The 21740-nt window shown below is 54.1% G+C and overlaps 3 protein-coding genes across 3 annotated transcripts; 2 read left to right on the forward strand and 1 right to left on the reverse strand.

Moving 5' to 3' along the window:
• The first annotated feature begins 2817 nt into the window (after positions 1–2817).
• On the forward strand, positions 2818–7681 carry LOC111143112 (polo like kinase 3). Its single transcript, XM_022496596.1, has 15 exons — positions 2818–3027; positions 3240–3347; positions 3436–3552; positions 3709–3838; positions 3919–4006; positions 4784–4879; positions 4970–5168; positions 5285–5408; positions 5589–5680; positions 5921–6014; positions 6150–6233; positions 6327–6489; positions 6630–6759; positions 6928–7041; positions 7153–7681. The coding sequence occupies exons 1-15, from the start codon at positions 2818–2820 to the stop codon at positions 7342–7344; spliced, it is 1941 nt and encodes a 646-aa protein (XP_022352304.1). The 3' UTR covers positions 7345–7681.
• A 13-nt stretch (positions 7682–7694) lies between these two features.
• On the reverse strand, positions 7695–8411 carry LOC111143113 (Tctex1 domain containing 4). The gene has a single exon (XM_022496597.1). The coding sequence runs from the start codon at positions 8352–8354 to the stop codon at positions 7695–7697; it is 660 nt and encodes a 219-aa protein (XP_022352305.1). The 5' UTR covers positions 8355–8411.
• A 2130-nt stretch (positions 8412–10541) lies between these two features.
• LOC111143513 (BTB domain containing 19) lies at positions 10542–14585 on the forward strand. The gene is made up of 8 exons (XM_022497323.1): positions 10542–10627; positions 11900–12113; positions 12217–12270; positions 13462–13521; positions 13606–13674; positions 13752–13883; positions 14007–14132; positions 14290–14585. The coding sequence occupies exons 1-8, from the start codon at positions 10542–10544 to the stop codon at positions 14422–14424; spliced, it is 876 nt and encodes a 291-aa protein (XP_022353031.1). The 3' UTR covers positions 14425–14585.
• Positions 14586–21740: the final 7155 nt, after the last annotated feature.

A 21740-nucleotide genomic window follows, 5' to 3' on the forward strand; every position in this document is an offset into this window, starting at 1 on the left:
GAAACTGCAGTTACATCAGGTATTAAGCCCTGGCTGGGTGACATGGCCTGGCCCATGGTCCAGGTTTTCTTTTTAACAGAATCAACCTTGTCAATACCTTGAGCTTGGACTTCCAGCCTTCAGAACTATGAGAAAATACATTTCTGTTGTCTAAGCCACGTAGTGCACAGTATTTTGTTATGGCACCCCTCCTGAACTAATACAAAGACATTTTGCTTTATTTTCCAAATGTAAAATTGCAACCTCGAATATGACTTTTCAAACTACACATGCTTCAGCCTCATTTTCTCTGTAGATCTGTCCTTTCTGGTCCCACCACTACCATCTCCCCACTGGAAAACTGTTGACTGGTAGGATAAAGACCAAACTCCTGACTAAGGAGCTTAAAGCCACCCCCTCCTCACCTCCCAGTCTCCCTCCCCCATCTGAGCTATTAGTTATTATCCCCATTTCAGGTTTCTCCCATCTGTGGCCCTGAAGGGCAAGGTCAGAGGGCTTGATGGGGGGTGGGGGGGGGGGGAAATATGGACGGAGGTTACAACAGAGACTACAGGAAAGGCGGGGAGAGCAGCAAGTTGCTGGGGCAATGATCAGTAATCTCAGTAATCCCAATGGGAGGGACTACAACTCAGATTAAGCTGGGAGGGGAAGATGGAGGGAAGTGGGTACTGTGCAGAGATTTTTAGCTTTTGGGGGATACGACTGACAGGAATTAGGTTCAACTCAATATCTGTTGACTCACCTGGCTACTCTTTTTTTTTTTTTTTTTTAAAATTTTTTTTTATTTAATTGACAGAGATCACAAGTAGGCAGAGAGGCAGGCAGAGAGAGAGGAGGGGAAGCAGGCTCCCTGCTGAGCAGAGAGCCCGATGCGGGGCTCGATCCCAGGACCCTGGGATCATGACCTGAGCCGAAGGCAGAGGCTTTAACCCACTGAGCCACCCAGGCGCCCCACTGAGCCACCCAGGCGCCCCCTGGCTACTCTTTCTAAAGCAAGCTCTTTGGTTAGTTAGTCTTCTGTTGACTTCCTTCATAGCATTTTTCAAAACCTGCAAAGACTTTTTTTTTTTTAAAGATTTTATTTATTTATTTGACAGAGAGAGAGATCGCAAACAGAGAGAGAGATCACAAGTAGGCAGAGAGGCAGGCAGAGAGAGAGAGAGAGAGAGACACACACACACACACACACACACACACACGGGGAAGCAGGCTCCCCGCTGAGCAGAGAGTCCCAGGCGGGTCTCCATCCCAGGACCCTGAGATCATGACCTGAGCCAAAGGCAGAGGCTTAACCAACTGAGCCACCCAGGCGCCTAAAGCCTGCAATGACTTTGTTCTTTTTTTTTTTTTTTTTTAAAGGTTTTACTTATTTATTTGACAGAGAGAGAGAGTGATCACAAGTAGGCAGAGAGGCAGGCAGAGAGAGAGGGGGAAGCAGGCTCCCTGCTTAGCAGAGATCCCGATGTAGGGCTCAATCCCAGGACCCTGAGATCATGACCTGAGCTGAAGGCAGAGGCTTAACCCACTGAGCCACCCAGGTGCCCCAATGACTTTGTTCTTAAACTTGCCTCTTGTCTGTTTCCAAAGAGCAGAGTGTGGACTAAATGAGGGCTGCAACCTTGAGCGGCCTTGTTCAGCCAGTGCTTGGCACTTGGCGGGTACTCTTAATAGGTCTTTGAGGCCTGAATGGCTTAATAATTGATTGAGTGGAACAGAGTGAGGGCAGAGAGGTGAGAAGGACGAAGCCAGGGGGAGGCCTGTCTGGGACAAACACTCCGGAGGGCTTAAGACCCCACCTCTCTCTCTGTTTCTGGCCCTGGGAAGGGTGGGCACGAACTAGGAGTCTAGCGGTCCACATGGCCCCAGGACCACCTGCCCAACTGTCCATCACTAGATTTGAGAAAATCCTAATTCCCATTCTTCACTTTCTGGCCTTCAGACCGCCGACTCAAGGCAGTAGGTGTTTTCAAGGAAAGGGAATAGGGGACCCCGCCAGAACCCGAGATCTAACTCTCAAGGTTGTGGAGGAGGGTAACAGAGGATGCGACGAGGCACATGGCAAAAATCTTGAATGCTGGGGTGTTTGACACCAAAATTCAGCGTGGCAGCCTCCCTCTCCTCCACCCGCTCCGGCCGGTCCCAAGCCAGGCTCAGGAGGGTGCAATTCTTCCTAAACCCTAAAGGGGGTAGTACCGGGCTGGGCCCAGGGGCTCTGGCCTAGGGCGTGGGACCGCGGAAGGTCTAGGGCACTTAAAAGGGCGTGTGGGCGACGCCCTCTGGCGAAAGCGAGCACCGCCCCTGCCTCTCCCTTCCCGCCAGGATCTCTGGTCTATCTAGTTGCCTGGGGAGACTCCCGATACCCAGCCCCACTCAGACTTCAGAAAAAGACCCGAAAGATGGGGAAAGAAAGAGACCCCCCCCCCGCCATGAACGGACTCTTGTTCACCAGGGCGTAGGGAGAGGGGTACAGAGAAACGGCTGACCCCTACATTTTGGTCCCAGCCGCATGGTGACTATCAGAACGGTTGCATCTTTAAGGCGTGGGGAGGAAGCTGGGCCTGGACTTGCGTTGGGCGGGAGGAGGAGCTTATCGGTGACGCAAAGCTTGAGGAGGGGCGTGGCTTCTAGGTGACTCGCTGCCTGGAAGGGGGCGGGCTCTTAGTGACGAGCCGCCGGGGAGGAGACAGGCGTTCATTGATAAAAACGCCGGGCTCCCTCGGGCGCTAGCGCAGCGTAGCAAATCCCGGCAGCTCCACACGCGGCCCGGGCCGGGCGGAACCGAAACAAGCCGGGCCCGCGCTGCGACGCACCGCCTGCATGGAGCCCGCCGCCGGCTTCCTATCCCCGCGCCCCTTCCCGCGTGCGGCCGCCCCGCCCGCGCCCCCTGCCGGGCCCGGGCCGCCTGGAAGTGCAGTGCCGGGACCTGAAGTGGAGATGGTGGCTGGGCCACCCGCGACGGATCCAGGGCGCCTTATCACAGACCCGCGCAACGGTCGCACCTACTTCAAAGGCCGCCTGTTGGGCAAGGTGAACTGGTGGGGTGGTGTGCTAGCGAGGGGAGTGGGGGGGGTCCCGCTGACCTCCTTGACCGCGCCGGGTGGGGCGGGGGCGCTTGCCCTCGGCGCGGGGACGCAGGGACGCTTGCCCTCGGCGCGGGGACGCTTGTCCTCGGCTCGGGGACGTCTGCGGGCCAAACTTGGCTGTCCTGGAGTTCTCTGCCTGATGGCCCCTCCCCATAGGGGGGCTTTGCCCGCTGCTATGAGGCCACGGACACAGAGACGGGCAACGCCTACGCGGTCAAAGTCATCTCGCAGAGCCGCATCACCAAGCCGCATCAGCGCGAGAAGGTGGGCCCGGACCCAGCGGACCCGGGGTGGGGTGGGGACAGTGGTGAGGGAGCCCTTGAAGGATGACCACCCCGCGCCCGCTTTGCAGATCCTAAACGAGATTGAGCTGCACCGCGGCCTGCAGCACCGCCACATCGTGCGTTTCTCGCACCACTTTGAGGATGCGGACAACATATACATTTTCCTGGAGCTCTGCAGCCGAAAGGTGAGAGATGACTGAGAGTGGGAGAGGGAAAGGGCGCGGGGTGGGGGGCGCTTAAGACCCAAAGCTGGAGCCCTTTCTCCTCTTCAGTGAGCGCGAACGGAGGGGGAGGGTCAGAGAGGGCGGATCAGGGGCTAAAGCTCTGGTGGCTCTCTGCAGTCCCTGGCACACATCTGGAAGGCCCGGCACACTCTCTTGGAACCAGAGGTGCGCTATTACTTGCGCCAGATCCTTTCCGGACTCAAGTACTTGCACCAGCGGGGCATCCTGCATCGAGACCTCAAACTGGGTGAGCCTCCTGGGCCGGCAGGATTGGGGTTTGGGAGGCGGAGAGAAAGGACTCTGACACACCTTTCTTACCCCATTCAGGGAATTTTTTTATCACCGAGAACATGGAACTGAAGATGGGGGACTTTGGGCTGGCAACCCGGTTGGAACCCCCGGAACATAGGAAGAAGTGAGTGTTTGAGGAGAGGGGTGGCCACAGTCTGTGTGACACAGATGACGTGTGTGACAGTGAGTATGTATGTGGGAGGCATGATGACTGCCTGATGTGTGTGTGTGATAGATGGGAAAGGGATGATGGGTTGTTTGTGTGTGTTGCGGGGGGAATGTGGAGGTGGCAGCTGGAGTTACTGGGACTGGTGGGAAGGCTGTTTGAGTCCCTGAGACAGATGAGGGGTATAAGGATTCTCGGAGATGTTTGACCAGATCCTCTGTATGGATGGGGGAAGGTGACATAAGTGATGTGTGTGTGAGACAGACTGAGTGTGGGAATGGCAGGACGTGATACCCTGTGTAAGAAGACCCTGCTGTGGCCACGGTGACTGGGTGTGAGTGACAACAGATAGCATGTGTGGCTGATGAGTGTTTTGGGGAATATGACAGCTGGTGTTGGTTTGTGTGTGCACAGACCAGAGGAGGTGACAGCCTGTGTGGGTGTCTGACAGACGGGAGTGGGGGACTGAGGATAGGATGCTAACCTCAGAGGAGGGGGCTGGGGTGGGGGTTAAGGCCTCCCCTGTCCTGCAGAGCAGCTGAGCAGCTGGGCCAGGCGGGTGGGCGGGGACTCAGCTGCCATCCCCAGCATCCATTGTCCCAGGACAAGCAGGAGTTCTCTTGCCTTTGGTGACAGGCAGCTGCTTTGTCTGGACTCAAAGTGGGGGCAGGGAAGGGGGGAGCTAGCCAGGCCGGGTCTGAACCTTCTTCTCTCCTCCTCCCTATCCCTTTCCAGAACCATCTGTGGCACCCCCAACTATGTGGCTCCAGAAGTGTTGCAGAGACAGGGCCATGGCCCTGAGGCAGACGTGTGGTCCCTGGGCTGTGTCATGTGAGTCCCAGGGTCATCTGTACCCTGGTGGGGGCCCAGGTGAGGTGTCCCTTCCGCTGCACTCCTGACCGCCTCGCCTCTGCCTTTCAGGTACACACTGCTGTGTGGGACTCCCCCCTTTGAGACAGTTGACTTGAAGGAGACGTATCGCTGCATCAAACAGGTTCACTACACACTGCCCGCCTGCCTCTCACTGCCTGCCCGACAGCTCCTGGCTGCCATCCTTCGAGCCTCGCCCCAAGACCGCCCCTCAATCGATCAGATCCTGCGCCATGACTTCTTTACCAAGGTTTGTGGCTCCCTAGACATCTAAGTCAAGTCTGCATATTCCAAGGGGATTCAGTGGGGGTAGATGACCCTACTCCTGGGGCTTCTCTTCTTTGCTCACATGACTTCCCTCCTCAGGGCTACACCCCCGACCGCCTCCCTGTCAGCAGCTGCGTGACAGTCCCAGACCTGACACCCCTTAACCCAGCTAGGATCCTATTTGTCAAAGTTACCAAGAGCCTCTTTGGCAGGAAGAAGAAGAGTAAGTCTGGAATGTCAGTGGTGTGGAGGATATAGCATGGCGGTGCGGGCTTGGCACATTCATTGTGGGGGCATGAATGTGAATGCCTTTGAACCGCTGGGGAGAGCATGTGCCCATCTGTATCCCTGCAGGAACCCTGGGGATGGGCAGGATATGAAGGTTATATCTTCCCCCACCCAGGTAAAAACCATCCTGAGGAGCGGGACGAGGTCTCCTGTTTGGTGAATGGCCTCATGCGGACGTCCATTGGCCATCAAGGTGCCAGGCCAGAGGTGAGGTGCTCACATGGGTAGTGTGCCCTGACTCACTCTCATCCTAGCAGCTGCAGGAAGCCTGGGATAAAAGAAGCTACTGAAGCATTTAACCTCGTGCTGGCCTAATTGGATGTGTCTCATTAGCCAGGCGGGGCTGACCTGGGGTGCCCCGGCTGCCAGGGCAAGGCTAGGCCAAGGACTCTCGAGGATCCGGACCTTGAGACCTATCTCATTCCTTTCCCCTCTCCAACTCTCCAGGCTCCAGCAGCTTCTGGCCCTGCCCCCCTCAGCTTGGTAGAGACAGCGCCTGAAGACAGCTCACCCCGTGGGACCCTGGCGAGCAGTGGAGATGGTGAGCAGCTGGGAAGAAGAGAGGGGCTATAGAGGTTGGTGGGGCTAAACCCAGGGAAGGAGTGCCAGTGTCAGAGAAACATGGCCTGTGTCCTGGCGAACTGATGCCTAATTCCAGGTTCCCTGTTCCCTGCAGGGTTTGAAGAAGGTCTGACTGTGGCCACAGTCGTGGAGTCAGCCCTCTGTGCTCTGAGAAACTGCCTGGCCTTCATGCCGCCGGGTAAGGGTGGGGTCCGGTAGGGGTGAATGGTGTCAGGAGTTCTTTGGCGGAAAGGTGGGAAACAGGTCCTCACTCCTTCTTCTTCCATGACAGCGGAACAGAACCCAGCTCCGCTTGCACAGCCAGAGCCTCTGGTATGGGTCAGCAAGTGGGTGGACTACTCCAATAAATTTGGCTTTGGGTATCAGCTGTCCAGCCGCCGTGTGGCTGTGCTTTTCAACAATGGCACACACATGGCCCTTTCAGCCAACAAAAAGTAAGTGCTCTTCTGGTTTGCCTGGTATCTGGGCCACTGTGCCCAGCAGGTGTGTGCTCCTGCACTGGGGTGTCCTGGGGTCTCCAGGGGACGGGCATCGGCGACGGGCTCCCTCTGACCTCGTGTCTCCTCTCCTCCAGGACCGTGCACTACAACCCCACAAGCACAAAGCACTTCTCCTTCTCTGTGGGTGCTGTGCCTCGGGCCCTGCAGCCTCAGCTGGGTGTCCTCCGGTATTTTGCCTCCTACATGGAGCAGCGTCTCATGAAGGTGTGTGATTGGAGTGGGGCACATTGATGAGTAACGCATCCTAACCTCTTCCTGGTCCCCTCGGCAGGAGGGGTGGAGGGCTCAGAGCTGGAGGCTGAACCTCTGTGGGAGACATCAAGGGGGCGGGGCATGACTCCTGTCAGGCAAGTGACCTGCTCCCGCTCCCAGGGTGGAGATCTGCCCAGTGTGGAAGAGCTGGAGGTGCCGGTGCCCCCACTCCTACTGCAGTGGGTCAAGACGGATCAGGCCCTCCTCATGCTGTTCAGTGACGGCACTGTCCAGGTGAGAACCCCTCCTGGAGCTGGGGGGAAGGTCAGGGAGGCCCCTGGTGCAGTGGGGAGGAAACTGGACCTGGGGCCTAGGCTCTGATCAGGGTGACCCTTCTGCGCACAGGTGAACTTCTATGGAGACCACACCAAGCTGATCCTCAGTGGCTGGGAGCCCCTGCTTGTGACTTTTGTGGCGCGCAATCGCAGTGCTTGTACTTACCTCGCTTCCCACCTCCGGCAGCTGGGCTGCTCCCCAGACCTGCGGCAGCGGCTCCGCTATGCTCTGCAGCTGCTCCGGGACCGCTGCCCAACCTAGGCCCTAACCCTCAGGGCTGGCCATGACCCAAAGTGTCAGGTCTGAGGCCTGTGCCTGTAAGGCTCTGGCCCTTGCCTTTGCGGGCCTCCCTGTCCCTTTGGTGCCTCACTGGGGACTCTGGGCCGAATCCCCCAGGGAATCAGGGACCAGCTTTACTGGGGTTGGAGTCTGCCTGTCCCAGCAGCCTCCTACCCCTTCTCCAAGAAAAGCCTGAGCCTTAGTCCCCAGCTTGGGGGCGTTATTTATGGACCACTTTTATTTATTAACAGACATTTATTTATTGGGATCGAGCCCCAGGGAGGGCCTCCTCCTGGGAGAATAAATCGTTTTTGCAGAACTTGGAGGCCTCCTCACTCACAGTAGAGCCCGTGCACTACAGCCACGGCGAAGAGGGAGGCATTGGTGAAGGTCGCGGAGGCCAGCCCGTCATGCTCGGTGTCCCAGAGCGCACGGCTAACGACGTACACGCCTTGGCCGGCGCGCGGCCCTAGCACCACATTGCACACGAGCTTGTAGCGCGGGGGACAGAGTTCGCGCAGGCGCACACGCACCAGCTCGCACAGCTCGCGAGCCAGAGGCCCGGCCTCTGCACCCGCGTAGTGCGCGTTGCCCAGCCGGGCGGCCAGCGTCGCTTCCATCGAGTGCTGCATGCGGCTGGCCTCCCAGCGCTCCCCAGGCGCGGGCTCCATGCGGTAGGAGGGCGCCAGCCGATGGAGGGGGGCCAGGGGCAACCCCGAGAAGCTAACCCTTGAGCCCAGAGGAGGCACTGGGCCCAGAGATGGTCGCCGACCCCTAGGACCTGCGGCGGGTCCTGCCAGCGAGTTGCGACGTGAGAAGGAGGAGGCTGGGCCCAGTACAGAGCCACGGCGGGAGGACGGGCCCAGACCTGCTAGTCGGGCCTCATCAATACTGGGCAGGTGGCCTGGAGGCCTCACCGGTGATAGTTTCAGCCCAGGGTCTTTGGTAGTTTCCTCCTCCTGGCGTCCGGGGGGCACAGGCCTGCCAGCCATGGACCTGCCGACTGGAAGACCCGCACTGGGATAGGATGCCAGAAACTGGCCATCTTTGTATCCATTCCAGTCTTTCACTCTGTGATAAGGGTTTTTACTCCCTAACCCCTTCTTACCTGTGTTCCGGGGACAGGTGAATGAAATAGTCCGGGCTGCGTGGATTCCTAGGTTCTTAGAGGGTTAAGGGCTGTTAGGGACATAAGTGGTGCTGCTCAGACTATCACCTTAGGATGATGGCCCCTGCCCCCAAGCTTCACTTCCCCCTGGGCGCTGTGGAGGTTAGCTAAGTGAGCACCTCCTAGTCTCCCTTCCGCCTGACTATTCTCCCACCTGACTTTGCCAGCAGAAGGGGGAGATAAGTCTGCCCTTGGTTTGCCTTGGCCTAGTCTGTGGTGCTTCAACACCCCCGACCAGAAGGAGACACAGACCCAACTCCTTCAGCTCCACAGATCATTCCAGCCCTGTGGGTACTGAATCCAGACACCTTCCACCCCTACCTGCTTCTAGGGTGCCTGACACAAAGATCGCCCCTATAATTGGCTGAGACTGGAGGCAGGTGACTCAGGAAGCTCCTTCCACCCTCTGAATTTGGCCTCTGGTCCTACCTCTAGAATCAGTTCTGGGATGAATGCCGCCTTCTCCCGAAACTCCCGCAGGCACCTGAGTCACCTGCAGCTTTTGGCTTCCAAACTCTCTCCCAGCTCCACAGGCTTGCCCTCCCCGCTGGCCTGACTGGCACGCAGGAAGGTAATGGCCCCTTGTGTTGTGGAGTTGCCCTGGGTTACAGGCACTCCTGTCTGGTTTCCACCTACCAGTCCTGGCTCTGGCTTAACCTGGAAGTGTTACTACTGTGAGCAGGTGCTGAGTGTGGGGTCCCTGAGTCATCAGGGGAGAGGGGATAATGGGGGTCTAGACCCCAGGGCATACGACTACCACAAGGACAACAGAGGGGACAGATGTAGAGACGGGCTCCAGGGCTCTTGAGCCGCTGTCCAGTTCTCCCCTCGTGAAGGCTGGCTCTTCAGTTGTGAGCAAGTTGCAGAAGCCTGGGATGTGGGGAGACCTTGAGCCTGCACGGGTGGCTGCTGAGGAATCAGGATCTGGGCCCACAGGAAGGAGAACGTCATGGCTCTTTCGTCTCCCCATCAGCCTCAACAAGGACAAATATTTCCGCTCCCTGTGCAGAGCTGGGGTGGGGCTTGGATGACTTCCTCAGCTCGGGGCTGTGTGCAGGGGGAGGGGAGGCCATCAGCCCCGCTGGTGGGAGCCGACCTGACGCAACAGTGGTGCAACCGTGGTGACTGGACTTGGCTAGGAACCAGCGCCCAGCCTCCTGACCCCTGCTGACCCAAGTGCCCTGGGGCTTGTCCCTGGCTGGCCACACCTCTTGGGTGCCCAGAGAGCCACCCCCCTCACTGGGGTTGCATTTTAGGGATGCCAGAGGCCATGACGCCTCTGTCAGAGCTGACACCACCTCACCTGACCTCCCTCTGGAAGGGACAGGACTGTCTCCTCTCAGACAAGCCAGTCTGGGCCCTAAAAACTCCATGGGGGTAAGGAATTTCCCTGTTCAGGGGGGTTCCCCAGGCCTGACTAACCAAATACTGACCCTGTGTGCCTGTGGGGGGCAGGGGTAGGAGGGACAGGGAGTTTGAACTCTGAACCCAAGACAGGCTGGGGGCCTGGGTGCTGAGACCCTCCACTCAGCTTCTGGCCCCCTTCTGAGGGCTAAAGTTTTTCCCTGGCCCTGTGGGAGATGGGCGGGGCCTCTCAAGCCAGGCTCCAGTTTCCGTGGAAACCCACAGGCTTCCCACCCACTGCTGCCTGGGCAGGCTCCCAGCTGGGGCCTCATCCGCTGCCAGCCTCTCCCCAGTCCAGTCTGCTCCACCTCAGCCTCTCTTGTTCTCCTCTCTGAGTCCCCATCCCCTAGCCCAGCCTCCGGCCTCTTCCACTGGCCTCTGATGCCTTCTTAAGGAACCTGGGCCTCTCCTGCCCCATCCCTAAACTTTAGCTTCTCAGCAAACAGGCTTCCCAAGCTCCTGCCCCTCCCTCTCAGGCCTTTCTAGTCTCCACACCAGCTGCCAGGCCTGGCCAGGCCTCCTGCTCCTTCCCACCTACCACCTCCCACAGACCAAGAAACAACAGGCCTCCTATTCTATCCGCTTACCCCCCCTGCCCCCCACCCTCATGGAGACCCCAGGACTGGTTGTGCACGGGGAGGCTGCACCCTTCTCCACAGCACTCCGAAGCCTTCTCAACAATCCCCAATACAGGTGAGGGGGTGGGCCCTGTCTGTGGGTTTTCCCTAACTGGCTTTGCTGGGCCCCATGACACCGAGGAAGCCTTGGGTATAAAGAGGTGGGGAAGACGACCCTCCTCCCTGGTGAACTCTGTCTGGGGAAGTCAACTGTGGAGAACGACTACAGGTCACTCAGAGTCCATGATGTCCTGAGAGCCAGAGGTGGGGGTGGGGGGCGGGCAGTGGGAGCTGGAGCCCAGAGCAGCTGTGTGACTTCAGGCAAAGACCTTCCTTTTTTGGCTCTTGAGCTCCTGGCAGAGAAGAGCCCTTTGCCCCCTGGATCCTGAGAGATGGGATGTAACTTGAGTTCCTCCCTGGGAGGCAGAGGAGCAGATGACCCTTCTGGGAACTGGGGATTCATAAGAGGAACAAAACTCAAGGGACTGAGTGAGCCAGAGTCTCAGACAGGAAGTAGTTCAAGGGTGCTGCCTGGGGCTCACTGCCCAGGATGCTTGTGGTGTCTGAAACCAGGGATAAAATATGGGGGCAGGGCTAGAATGTAGCTTTCTGTCCCCACTGCCTGAGAGCTGGGCTCCTCCTTAAGGGTTGGTGACTCCCATAACCCCACTACTTTGGGGATTGCGGTCTGATCTGAGTAGTGGGAACCCCTGGCCTTGGACCTGGGACTAGGAGGCTCCAGAAGCTCAAGCTTCATTTCCTGCCTCCTACCCCCATGCTGTTGGGAGGCCCAGAGGCTGGGGCCGGAAGTGATTGTGAAGATGGAAAATGTGGTCTGGTCTCATGATGGTGTCTCGCTGCCATATCTGTTGGCAGCCAGTGCGCTCTGCGGCCTGGTTCCCAACCCCCTCCTGCCTAGAGGAGGTTGAAAAAAGCTGAGTTTGCAGTCTGTGGAGGAGGAGCCAAGAAGAGTTTCCTTTACCTCAAGACTCAGGCTGGGGAGGAGAGGGGCAGGTAGGATCAATCTTGCATCAGCCTTGGTGCCTCCTCAGTGATCAGGCATCGCCACCTCCTCCAAGACCTGAGGGTCTAAGATTACTGTCCCATTTCACGGATGAGAAACCTGAGATTCCGAGGTATAAAGTCACTGGCCTGAGGCACCAGAGGGTGGAGCTGGGACTAGAATCCAGGAATATGTATCCCAGACCTTTGGCTGGAAGGACTAAGACCTGTCCCTTATAGGACAGAAAAGGAAATGAAGGCCCAGAGTGGGCAAAGGCAGAGCCCAAGAGTTGCACCCAAGACTCCGGCCTCTTATTCCCCGGTTCTCTCCTCCCCTTTCCCACAGTGATGTGTGCTTTGTGGTCGGTCAAGAGCGGCAGGAGGTGTTCGCCCACCGGTGCTTGCTGGCCTGTAGATGCAACTTCTTCCAACGACTTCTGGGCCCAAAGCTGGGCCCTGGGATGCCCAGCCCCGTGGTACTAAGCTCCGTGCCGGCAGATGCCTTCCTGGCAGTGCTGGAGTTCCTGTATGCCAACAGTGTCAGGCTGCACCGCCACTCTGTGAGCCCACTGGGCGGAGGTCTGGGTGAGAGAGGGAGGGGGGTGCTGTGGGGGGAGGGACAGGAGAAACTCTCTTCCACTCCTCCAACCACCCACTCTGCAGGTGCTGGAGGTGCTGACAGCGGCTGTGGAATATGGGCTGGAGGAACTACGAGAGGTGGGTTTATATGACGGGCCCCTGTCTCATTTCTCTTTCCTTTTATGGGCTCCGTTCACACCATGCCTCACGCACACTCTGGCCTGGAGAGGCATGTTTACTGACACAGAGTATGGACGGCTCTCTGTGTAAACAGGCATTTATGTGTGCCTGTGTGCAAAAGGATACGTGTGTGTTGTGTGTGTGCTGTGGGGACTTATGGGGTGTTTATGGCTGATGCCGTAGATGCCAGGATAACTCAGCCTTGATCCTTGTTTTTCAGAGAAAGATAGACACATGAAAACCCTTAATCCAGGAGTATAAGAAGGGTGATAGATGAGGGTATATGGTGTCGAGACTCTACAGAGGGTATCTCTGGTCTTGCCATCAGGGAGAAAAGAAGGGAAGACTTCTCGGGGGATGAAACATTTGTGTTAGATCAGGTAGAACAGATAGAGTTTGCTCAGAGGGGAAGTGGAAAGGTGGCATTCTTGTCACCAAGGCACAAACGGAGCTAGTGAGCCATTTAGTGTGGCTGGACCAAGAGTGGGAGAGGAGGAGAGAGACAGATGAGATTGGAAAGGGTACCATGAGCTAGATCACTGCAGGACCTTCAAGAATTTGGACTTTTTTTTTTTTACCCAGAGGGAATGGAGATTCATTGGAGGTTTTGGGTAAGGGAGTGAAGATTTGGAGCTAAGGGGAGAAGTGATTGGGAGAGATGGGAAGGGCTCCCCAGTCCAGCAGGGATAAGTAGCTGTGGAAGCCCAGGAGAGAGATTCATGACTTTGAGAGAAGTGGAACTGGCATGACCCAGCACTTTTCTGGATGCAAGGGTGAAAGGGACAGGTCATGGACAAAATTCAAATTTCTAGTTAAAACAAAAGAGTCTTTGAGTCAGGAGGGGTACAAGTGGAAGACAATAAGTGTCCTCAGAGAAAAGGAGAGTGGATTTTCACATGGCTTTCATCTAGTCCGATTATTGTGGAATGTGCTAGAAGGTAGACTGCAGGACACAAGGTAGACAACTAGTCTCCAGTCCCTTCAGGCTTGCCAAGTCTCAGCCCCTGGTGATTCCTTGCCTCCCCTAGTCTGGGAGGTCAGGATGGGTTTGAGGCTGCTTAGTTGTCTAGGTGGCTCACTGCTTCTGGGGTGGGGCTCCAGTCTTGGAGCAGACACCTTAGCACAACCCACCTTCATTTCTATTCCCAGCTGTGCCTGGAGTTTGTGGTGAAGGTGCTGGATGTGGAGCTGGTTTGTGAGGCCTTGCAGGTGGGTGTTGCTGGACCGGCGTGTAGGTGGGCGTCAGCGTGGAGGGCTGCACTACTAACCCAGCACCCTTCATTCTGTTCCCAGGTTGCCGTAACCTTTGGCCTGGGACCGCTGCAGGAGCGCTGCATAGCCTTCATAGAGACCCACACCCAGGTACCTCTCCCCATCTGCATACTCCCAAACCCTCACACGTCATTCTGCTCCTCCCTGACCCATTCGTGGACCCACAGGAGGCGCTCCGGACCCGCGGCTTCTTGGAGCTGTCGGCGCCCGCGTTGCTGCCCCTGCTGCGCAGCGACAAGCTCTGTGTAGACGAAGCTGAGCTCGTCCTGGCTGCCCGGAGCTGGGCGCGCGTGGGCGCGGTGAGCCGGGCCTACCGGGACCCCGCGGTGGGGATGAGGAAGGAGGCTCGGGGCGCAGGAACCTGGCAGGCGGGTGGCGGCGCGGGGCCCCCGCCTGTCCGGGCTTAGAGCTGGCGTTCGCAGGCCGTCCTGGAGCGGCCTGTGGCCGAGGTGGCGGCCCCGGTGGTGCGGGAGCTGAGACTGGCCTTATTGGCCCCGGCGGAGCTGAGCGCCCTGGAAGAGCAGAACCAGCGGGAGCCGCTCATCCCGGTGCGGACGCTGGGAACCAAACGCAGATCCACTCAGCAGCCGGGGAGGTGGGGGGGAGTGGGAAGAGAAGGGCGGGGGTTGGGGGCGTTGCAGCAGCCCAGGGTCTGCGGGGCGAAAGGGTACTGCCGAACTCCGCAGTGACCGGCCTTCCCTGCAGGTGGAGCAGATCGTGGAGGCCTGGAAGTGCCACGCTCTGAGAAGAGGGGATGCGGCCCGGGGCGCCCCGTGCCGCCGCCGGAGGGGAACCCTGCCACGGGAGCATCATTGCTTTCTGGATCTGCCCTTTAAGTGACCAAGGCTGCGATTTGCGAGGACTTCTGGGCCTGTCCCAAACTACAGCTCCCGATATGCCTGGCTCTCAGAGGGGCTTCCGCCCCCAGCATGCTCTGCGAGCCCGGAGCTGGAGGAACCGCGATCCATCCCGCGCCGCGCCCTGTGGGTGGGATTAAGGGGGCGGGAAAGGAGGGGAGGGGCGTGGCGGGGGGCGTGGCGGGGCCGGGCCCCTAAGCGATTTCCTTTGAGCTCTTAACCCTGTTCTCTTCAGCGCCTCTGACCACGTGGGCTTGGCGCCTTTACTTTTATAACCCCCACATGTTTTCAGCTCAGCTCCCTCTTTATTCCAGACCTAGCTCTTGGCGATCTCTCCCCAAACGCCGGACAGACACTTCAGACAGTTTGAAACTGAGCTGTCTTCTCATCTTTCCCAAGTTCTGCCCCCGTCGTGTTTCTCATCTACCTCAGTGTCTAAGCCAGAAACCTGCCTTGCCTTATTCCTCCTCACATCTGCCTCCCGTGGCTTCCACCTTCTCAGAGACTGAAAGGGTAGCAGAATGTGCCAATCCAAAATATGCCTCTTTGGTGTAAGGATTATTTTAAACTATTTTGAGAAACAGCTGAAGCTCTGGAAACAGTACAAATTGCCCTTTTGTTAGGGAAATTTATATTTAAAAAGGAAATCTCCATTTGTAAGGGTGTCTCATTCTCTGTACCAGAAAAAGAAGGATGGTGAACTCACAGAAGGATTTTGGTAGAGAAGGCACCCACTGGAATCAGCTGAACAAATCTTTTTTTTTTTTTTTTTTAAGTTTTTATTTATTTATGTGACAGACAGAGATCACAAGTAGGCAGAGAGGCAGGCAGAGAGATGGGGGGAAGCAGGCTCCCCGCTGAGGACCCTGAGATCATGACCTGAGCCAAAGGCAGGGGCTTAACCCACTGAGCCACCGAGACGCCCCAACAAACCTTATCTTGTTTACTGTGCTTTTCCAGGTGGCTTCCCCAGAACTGTCCTCCCTACACACTTTTCTTTCCTCCTTAGCTTAAGATGGTTTTTCAGCAGATTTTTAGGCCGCCTCAGAGAGTAACTCATTTTTCCCTGGGTATCTTCCATGTACACATGAGGTATACATGTTAATAAACATATTTTTCTCTTGTTAATCTGTCTCTTATTACAAGGGTCTCAGCCAAGAGCTCAGAGAGTAAAAGGAAAGTTGTTTTTCCTCTGCTAGGAGATCTTTTCAGTTGGTTCAGTTCTCTTGCTTTAGTTCACCCCATCCTATCTATGTCAGAATGAATCCAACAAGCTCTGAAAGTCTTCCTGCCTCACTCCAGCTCCACTGCCTCTGTGCCCGCCAGGCTCCTTTCCCCACCAACCATTTCCCACACTGCAGCCAGACTTACTTAAGATTATCAGCCCTACCTCCCTTTTTAAGCCACTCAACATCCCCATTGCTCTGAGGACAAAATACACTCTATTTCACTCTCGGGACACTCAGAATTACTAGTGGTAACTCTTCTCTCAACTACCATCTTTGCATTAAATCACTGGTTCTGAAGGCCGTAGTCCTCTGGCTGTGCACTCACTCTCTTAGTTACTGAAGACGCCCATGATTCCTCTCATTCATTACACATTTTGTCTTCCTGAAGATCTGAATCTTTCTGAAGAAAGATCCCCTGGCCTGGAGTGGTGCCTTATTCATTTCTTGTTCCACAGTCCCTGTCACAGTCACGTAATCAATGCTCTGTAAATGCTCAGTGATGACTTTATTTCCTTATTTAGATGCTATTTTAGTCCATGAAGAGTTTAAAAGAGCTGTAAAACAAGACGCTATCAATCTGGGGCGCCTGGGTGGCTCAGTGGGTTAAAGCCTCTGCCTTTGGCTCAGGTCCTGGGATGGCTCAGCGGGCTCTTTGCTCAGCAGGGAGCCTGCTTCCTCCTCTCTCTCTCTCTGCCTGCCTCTTAGCCTACTTGCGATGGCTGTCTGTCAAATAATAAATAAAATCTTTAAAAAAAAAAGACACTATCAATCTAAAATGAGGGACAGTTAATTAGAAGAAAATATGGTTAAACTTCTGTCTCCAGGATTTTATACAAAAATACGTTGCACATGAATTAAAGATAGTTATTTGGCATTCTCTCTCAAGACTGAAAATGTGGTTACTCATAGTACTACTTCACGACAGCATTGTTTGGGTAATGAGAATTGAAAACAAACTAGATGTCTTGGTTTAACCTAGAACACTGATTAACTATGGTATATTCTTACTGTGATGTAGAAAGGTATCTGTGATCTTTGAAAAAAAGCTCAGTGCTTACCAGGTAGAGCAGGATTCCTTTTGCCAAAAAAAAAGTAGTGCAGGGGAGGAAGAAGTTTTCCTTGCCCCTCTTAGGGTCCCTGGTTGGGTCTGGAAATCAACTTGACAAATATAGATTAACAGGAGAAAAGCATACAAATTTATTTAAGATGTTTCCTTTTTAAAATTAATTATTTATTTATTTACATAATCTCTACACCCAACGTGGGACTTATACAACTCCAAGATCAACTAAGAGTCACATACTGGGGGCACCTGGGTGGCTCAGTGGGTTAAAGCCTCTGCCTTCGACTCGGGGCATGATCCTGGGGTCCTGGGATCGAGCCCCACGTCGGGGTCTCTGCTCAGCGGGAAGCCTGCTTCCTCCTCTCTCTGCCTGCCTCTCTGCCTACTTGTGCTCTCTGTCAAATAAATAAATAAAATCTTAAAAAAAAAAAAAAGAGTCACATACTGGGGCGCCTGGGTGGCTCAGTCTGCCTTCGGCTCAGGTCATGATCCCAGGGTCCTGGGATCAAGCCCCGCATCGGGCTCCCTGCCACATGGGGCTCCCTGCTAGGTGGGAGGCCTGCTTCTCCCTCTCCCACTCCCCTGTTTGTGTTCCCTCTCCCCATCTCTGTCAAATAAATAAATAAAATCTTAAAAAAAAAAAAAAAAGAGAGTCGCATACTCCTCTGCGACTGAGCTAGCTGGGCACCCCAATATAAATTTTAGTAATATGGGAGTCTTCATAAGGAAATGAAGACCAGCGGCTCCTGGGTAGCTCAGTCTGTTAGGTTAAGTGGCTCAGGTCAGGATCCCGGGGTCCTGGGATCCAGCCTCACCTCAGGCTCCCCTCGGCTTGTGCTTGCGCTCTCTCTCTGACAAATAAGTAAATAAAATCTTAAAAAAAAAAAAAAAAAAAGGAAATGAAGGCCAGAAGAAATGGTTAAACCTCAGTATTTTTATGCTAGGTTTGATGAAGAGTGGATAGTCATGAAGGAATATGATGGTTTAAAGTTGTTTTGTTTTGTTTTGTTTTGTTTTGACAGATCACAAGCAGGCAGAGAGGCAGGCAGAGAGAGAGGAGGAAGCAGGCTCCCTGCTGAGCAGAGAGCCAGAGGCGGGTCTCGATTCCAGGACCCTGAGATCATGACTTGAGCCGAAGGCAGAGGCTTTAACCCACTGAGCCACCCAGGTGCCCCAGGAATATGATGGTTTAAAGAGTACGCGGTGGGGCGCCTGAGTGGCTCAGTGGGTTAAGCATCTGCCTCGGGCTCAGGTCATGATCCTGGGATGGAGCCCTCCCTTGGGCTCGTTGTTTAGGGGGAAGCGTGCTTCTGCCTCTCCCTCTGCCCCGCCCCAGGTTGCATGTGCATGGGGCTCTCTCTCTCAAATAAAATCTTTAAAAAATAAATAAATAAATAAAAAAGAGTATAAGGCCAGTGTAGTAAACTGGGGGAAACTTAACAAGGCCTGTTTGTTTGGATTCTTTTTGGAGCCCCTTTGACTTTGGAGATAAGGATGATTCCTTGCCTCCAGTATAGGAAGGTAGGGCTCACGTGAGGGTTTAATGACCCATTTCTAGGGAGAAGGGAGGGTGTGGGTAGGGTAGGATGGGGAGGTGAGAGTGACTTTCGAGGTTTCTCAAATTGCTTAAAATATCCAATATGAGGGGCGCCTAGGTGGCTCAGTGGGTTAAGCCTCCGCCTTCGGTTCAGGTCATGATCCCAGAGTCCTGGGATCGAGTCCCACATCGGGCTCTCTGCTCGGCAGAGAGAGCCTGCTTCCCTTCCTCTCTCTCTGCCTGCCTCTGCCTGCTTGTGATCTCTGTCTGTCAAATAAATAAATAAAATCTTAAAAAAAAAAAGTAACATTAAAAAACCCCCCAGTTTCTCTGAGTGTTGTTGTGTGGAAGTTTGGGACAAAGAGATAGGAGGGGCGGGGTGTAGTCCAAGGAGGACAGCTGAGGAGGGGTTTTTGTATGAATCCCTCAAGATCTCTTCCAGGATCAGGGTGAAGTAGGTAAAATGTAGCTGCATGAAGCATTTGAATGTAGTCATCAATGGGACCTACTGATGGCTGTAAATTTGTGGACCGTCACCAGCTATGAGATGGTGTCCACTTAAAGCCAGAAAATCAAATGAGCTTGGGCAAGAAGATGCAGATAGGTGGGCGGAGCTGGGTCTAAAATGTGAGGACACATTTGGTGCCGAGCCCTATCCATCCTCTCATAATGCTTCTGTATGGCACTTAATCGCTAAGATTGTAAGTTACTTATCCCAATTATATTACTTACCCATTTTTTTTCCCCCAGTGCTTGGTGCACTGGAAAAATTAAGTAAATTAAGCCCTTTCCTTATAGTAAGGAATCTGCTATCTTCAGCATGAAAAACCGTCCTAGAGTGAGAGTTGGATGTGAAAGTTCAGCATGAAAAAAGTCATACCAGACTGCCGTGGAAACAACTATAGAGTCTGATAGGAGACAGGACTGTGCTTCCCCCTTGCTGTTGTATCTCAAGGCAAAAATATTGGGAGGAGGGGCGCCTGGGTGGCTCAGTTGTTAAGCATCTGTCTTTGGCTGGGGTCCGATCTCACCGTCCCCATATTGGACTCCCTGCTCTGTGGGAAGCCTGCTTCTCTCCTCTTTCTCTCAATAAAATCTTAAAAAAAAAAAAAAAAAAAAAAAGGCAATAAGAGATGAGTTAATTTAAAAGAAAGATATTAGGAAAAACGTGCATAACTTTTTACTCTTTTCTGGTCCTAACCCTCCCCTGGAATAAACTCGAGTAACCTATACTAATAAAATAGTAAATAGACCTGTAAAAAAATGGTAAGAAAACCTACACCAATGGAAGGCAAGACATAGACCTGTAAAAAAATGGTAAGAAAACCTACACCAATGGAAGGCAAGACATTGGTCACATGGATAGTAACAAGTTAACACCACAAAAGAAACTTAATCTCTGGGCAAAGAATAACTATAACCAAACCACCAAAGACCACAAACATACTTTTCTACTTTTGCACACTGAAAAAGTAAGCCTCACTAGATGAGGCCTCAAAAAATTGAGTGAAAACTCAGAATTGTTCCTCTCCACGGAAATCTTTAGTAAAAGGCGAAAGATTTATACGATCTGAAGAGAAACCAGAGTATACATTCTTTTGTCTATTGAAACCTCCTAGAACAAGACAGCTCTTAGCACAGTTATGGTTGTTCAGTGGCTGCACGGTTCGTGCTCCCTGCCTGGAATTTGTACGCATCGTGTATTTCTAACAGGCGGTATGTACTGAAACGGTGCACAAATCTCCGTGGGGTGGAACTCAAGCATCGTGGAACTGTCTTTTCGTGGTGCACCATGGGTATGCAAATCAAGGCGGCTCCGGGCTAGTGGGAGACACCAGCTGTCGCGGCGGGGAGGCGCCAGGGGGACCCCCGGGCGGTAGCTCTTCCTCTTTTCTCTGTGGTCTGCACGGGAACTCGCGCCCGGTTTGCTCAGAGAGATAAGGGTGCTTCCCGCTGATGCCGGCCGGTGTGGAGCCTTATATCGAGTCTGGGGCCGTTTGCCCCAATTGTTTTGTTTTTTTTTTTAAAGATTTTTTTTTTTTAAATTTATTTGACAGATCACAAGTAGGCAGAGAGGCAGGCAGAGAGAGAGAGAGGAGGAGGAGGCAGGCTCCCTGCTGAGCAGAGAGCCGGATGCGGGACTCGATCCCAGGACCCTGAGACCATGACCTGAGCCAAAGGCAGAGGCTTTAACCACTGAGCCACCCAGGCGCCCCTGCCCCAATTGTTTAGATGCTTATCATTGCATACCCACAGGGACACCTACACCTCCCCCCACTCCCGCTCCTCCCTGCACCCTCCGCCCCCAACCCAGTGCTAGGGCAGAACTGGAAACAGTAAAGCAACGACATTCAGGCCCTCTGTGGAGGCACATCACTACCCCTCCTGCAAGAGACGGCATCCAATTTATTTATTAAAAGATGGTTCCGCCAAGGAGGAAAAGTGTTCTTAGCAGAAGGAACTGCCTATATGAAATTATAGGAGATGCACACCGAAAGTAATTCAGCCTGTCTAGGGTGTAGTGTGTCTGAATGAGGGTGGGATTCTGACTAGGCACTGTCTGGGAGAGAGCTGGAGTAATGGCAGAGGCTAGAACAAGCTGCACCTGGAAGGGGCTTGGATTTCATCTTGTCTGTGATGGGGAGCCATGGAAGAGTACTGAAGTCAGGACTGAGTCGTTGGAGGTGCCACGCCGGGTGGGCTGCCTGAGCATAACTTTCCAGAGCAAAAACTTTCAGCACAGCTAATATCTATACAAACTACAAAACTAGAGAGGACTTATGAGATACCAGGTTATTTCTTACATAAGTGATTTCACTGAAAATCCTGAGGGGGGAAAACATCGCACCCTACAGGATGGGCTCTAATCTTCCCATTTCATAGATGAAGACAGGGAAACACAGTGATGGTAGCTAGCTTTTCTAGGCCGCTCTGCTTGTAAGTGGCATGGTAGCTGACATATTTTATATTATTCGAGCTCAGTGAGCTCTCCTGCTCCACCCAAAGGCCCCTCCATAGTGACCCAAACACGACCAGACTGAATTCCAGCCTCCATCCCTTGCACTACTTTAGGTTCAAAGCCAACTATTCACTCCTTTTAAATCTTTTCTTTTTTTTTTACAAAATTTTTTTTAAGATTTTATTTATTTATTTGACAGACAGAGATCACAAGTAGGCAGGGAGACAGGCAGAGAGAGAGGAGGAAGCAGGCTCTCTGCAGAGCAGAGAGCCTGAGGCGGGGCTCGATCCCAGAACCCTGGGATCATGACCTGAGCCGAAGGCAGAGGCTTTAACCCACTGAGCCACCCAGGCGCCCCTCCTTTTAGATCTTTTTAGGCATTTTAGCGTTTAGGTTTTTTTTTTAAAAGATTTTATTTATTTATTTGTTTGTCAGAGAGAGAGAGAGAGCAGAGCAGGCAGAGTGGCAGGCTGAGGCAGAGAGAGAAGCAGGCTCTTCGCTGAGCAGGGAA

The sequence above is a fragment of the Enhydra lutris genome, unplaced genomic scaffold (assembly GCF_002288905.1).
Source record: "Enhydra lutris kenyoni isolate GAN:26980312 unplaced genomic scaffold, ASM228890v2 scaffoldscaffold9, whole genome shotgun sequence".
Taxonomy (NCBI): domain Eukaryota; kingdom Metazoa; phylum Chordata; class Mammalia; order Carnivora; family Mustelidae; genus Enhydra; species Enhydra lutris.

Excerpts from the sequence above, each read along its gene's own strand:
- LOC111143113 (XM_022496597.1), bottom strand. The coding sequence starts at position 8,354 with ATGGCTGGCAGGCCTGTGCCCCCCGGACGCCAGGAGGAGGAAACTACC.
- LOC111143513 (XM_022497323.1), top strand. The coding sequence starts at position 10,542 with ATGGAGACCCCAGGACTGGTTGTGCACGGGGAGGCTGCACCCTTCTCC. Across the intron at positions 13,522-13,605 it reads TGGTTTGTGAGGCCTTGCAG|GTTGCCGTAACCTTTGGCCT; the intron begins GTGGGTGTTGCT and ends TTCTGTTCCCAG. Across the intron at positions 13,884-14,006 it reads GCTGGGCGCGCGTGGGCGCG|GCCGTCCTGGAGCGGCCTGT; the intron begins GTGAGCCGGGCC and ends TGGCGTTCGCAG.
- LOC111143112 (XM_022496596.1), top strand. The coding sequence starts at position 2,818 with ATGGAGCCCGCCGCCGGCTTCCTATCCCCGCGCCCCTTCCCGCGTGCG. Across the intron at positions 4,880-4,969 it reads TGGTCCCTGGGCTGTGTCAT|GTACACACTGCTGTGTGGGA; the intron begins GTGAGTCCCAGG and ends TCTGCCTTTCAG. Across the intron at positions 7,042-7,152 it reads TCAGTGACGGCACTGTCCAG|GTGAACTTCTATGGAGACCA; the intron begins GTGAGAACCCCT and ends TTCTGCGCACAG.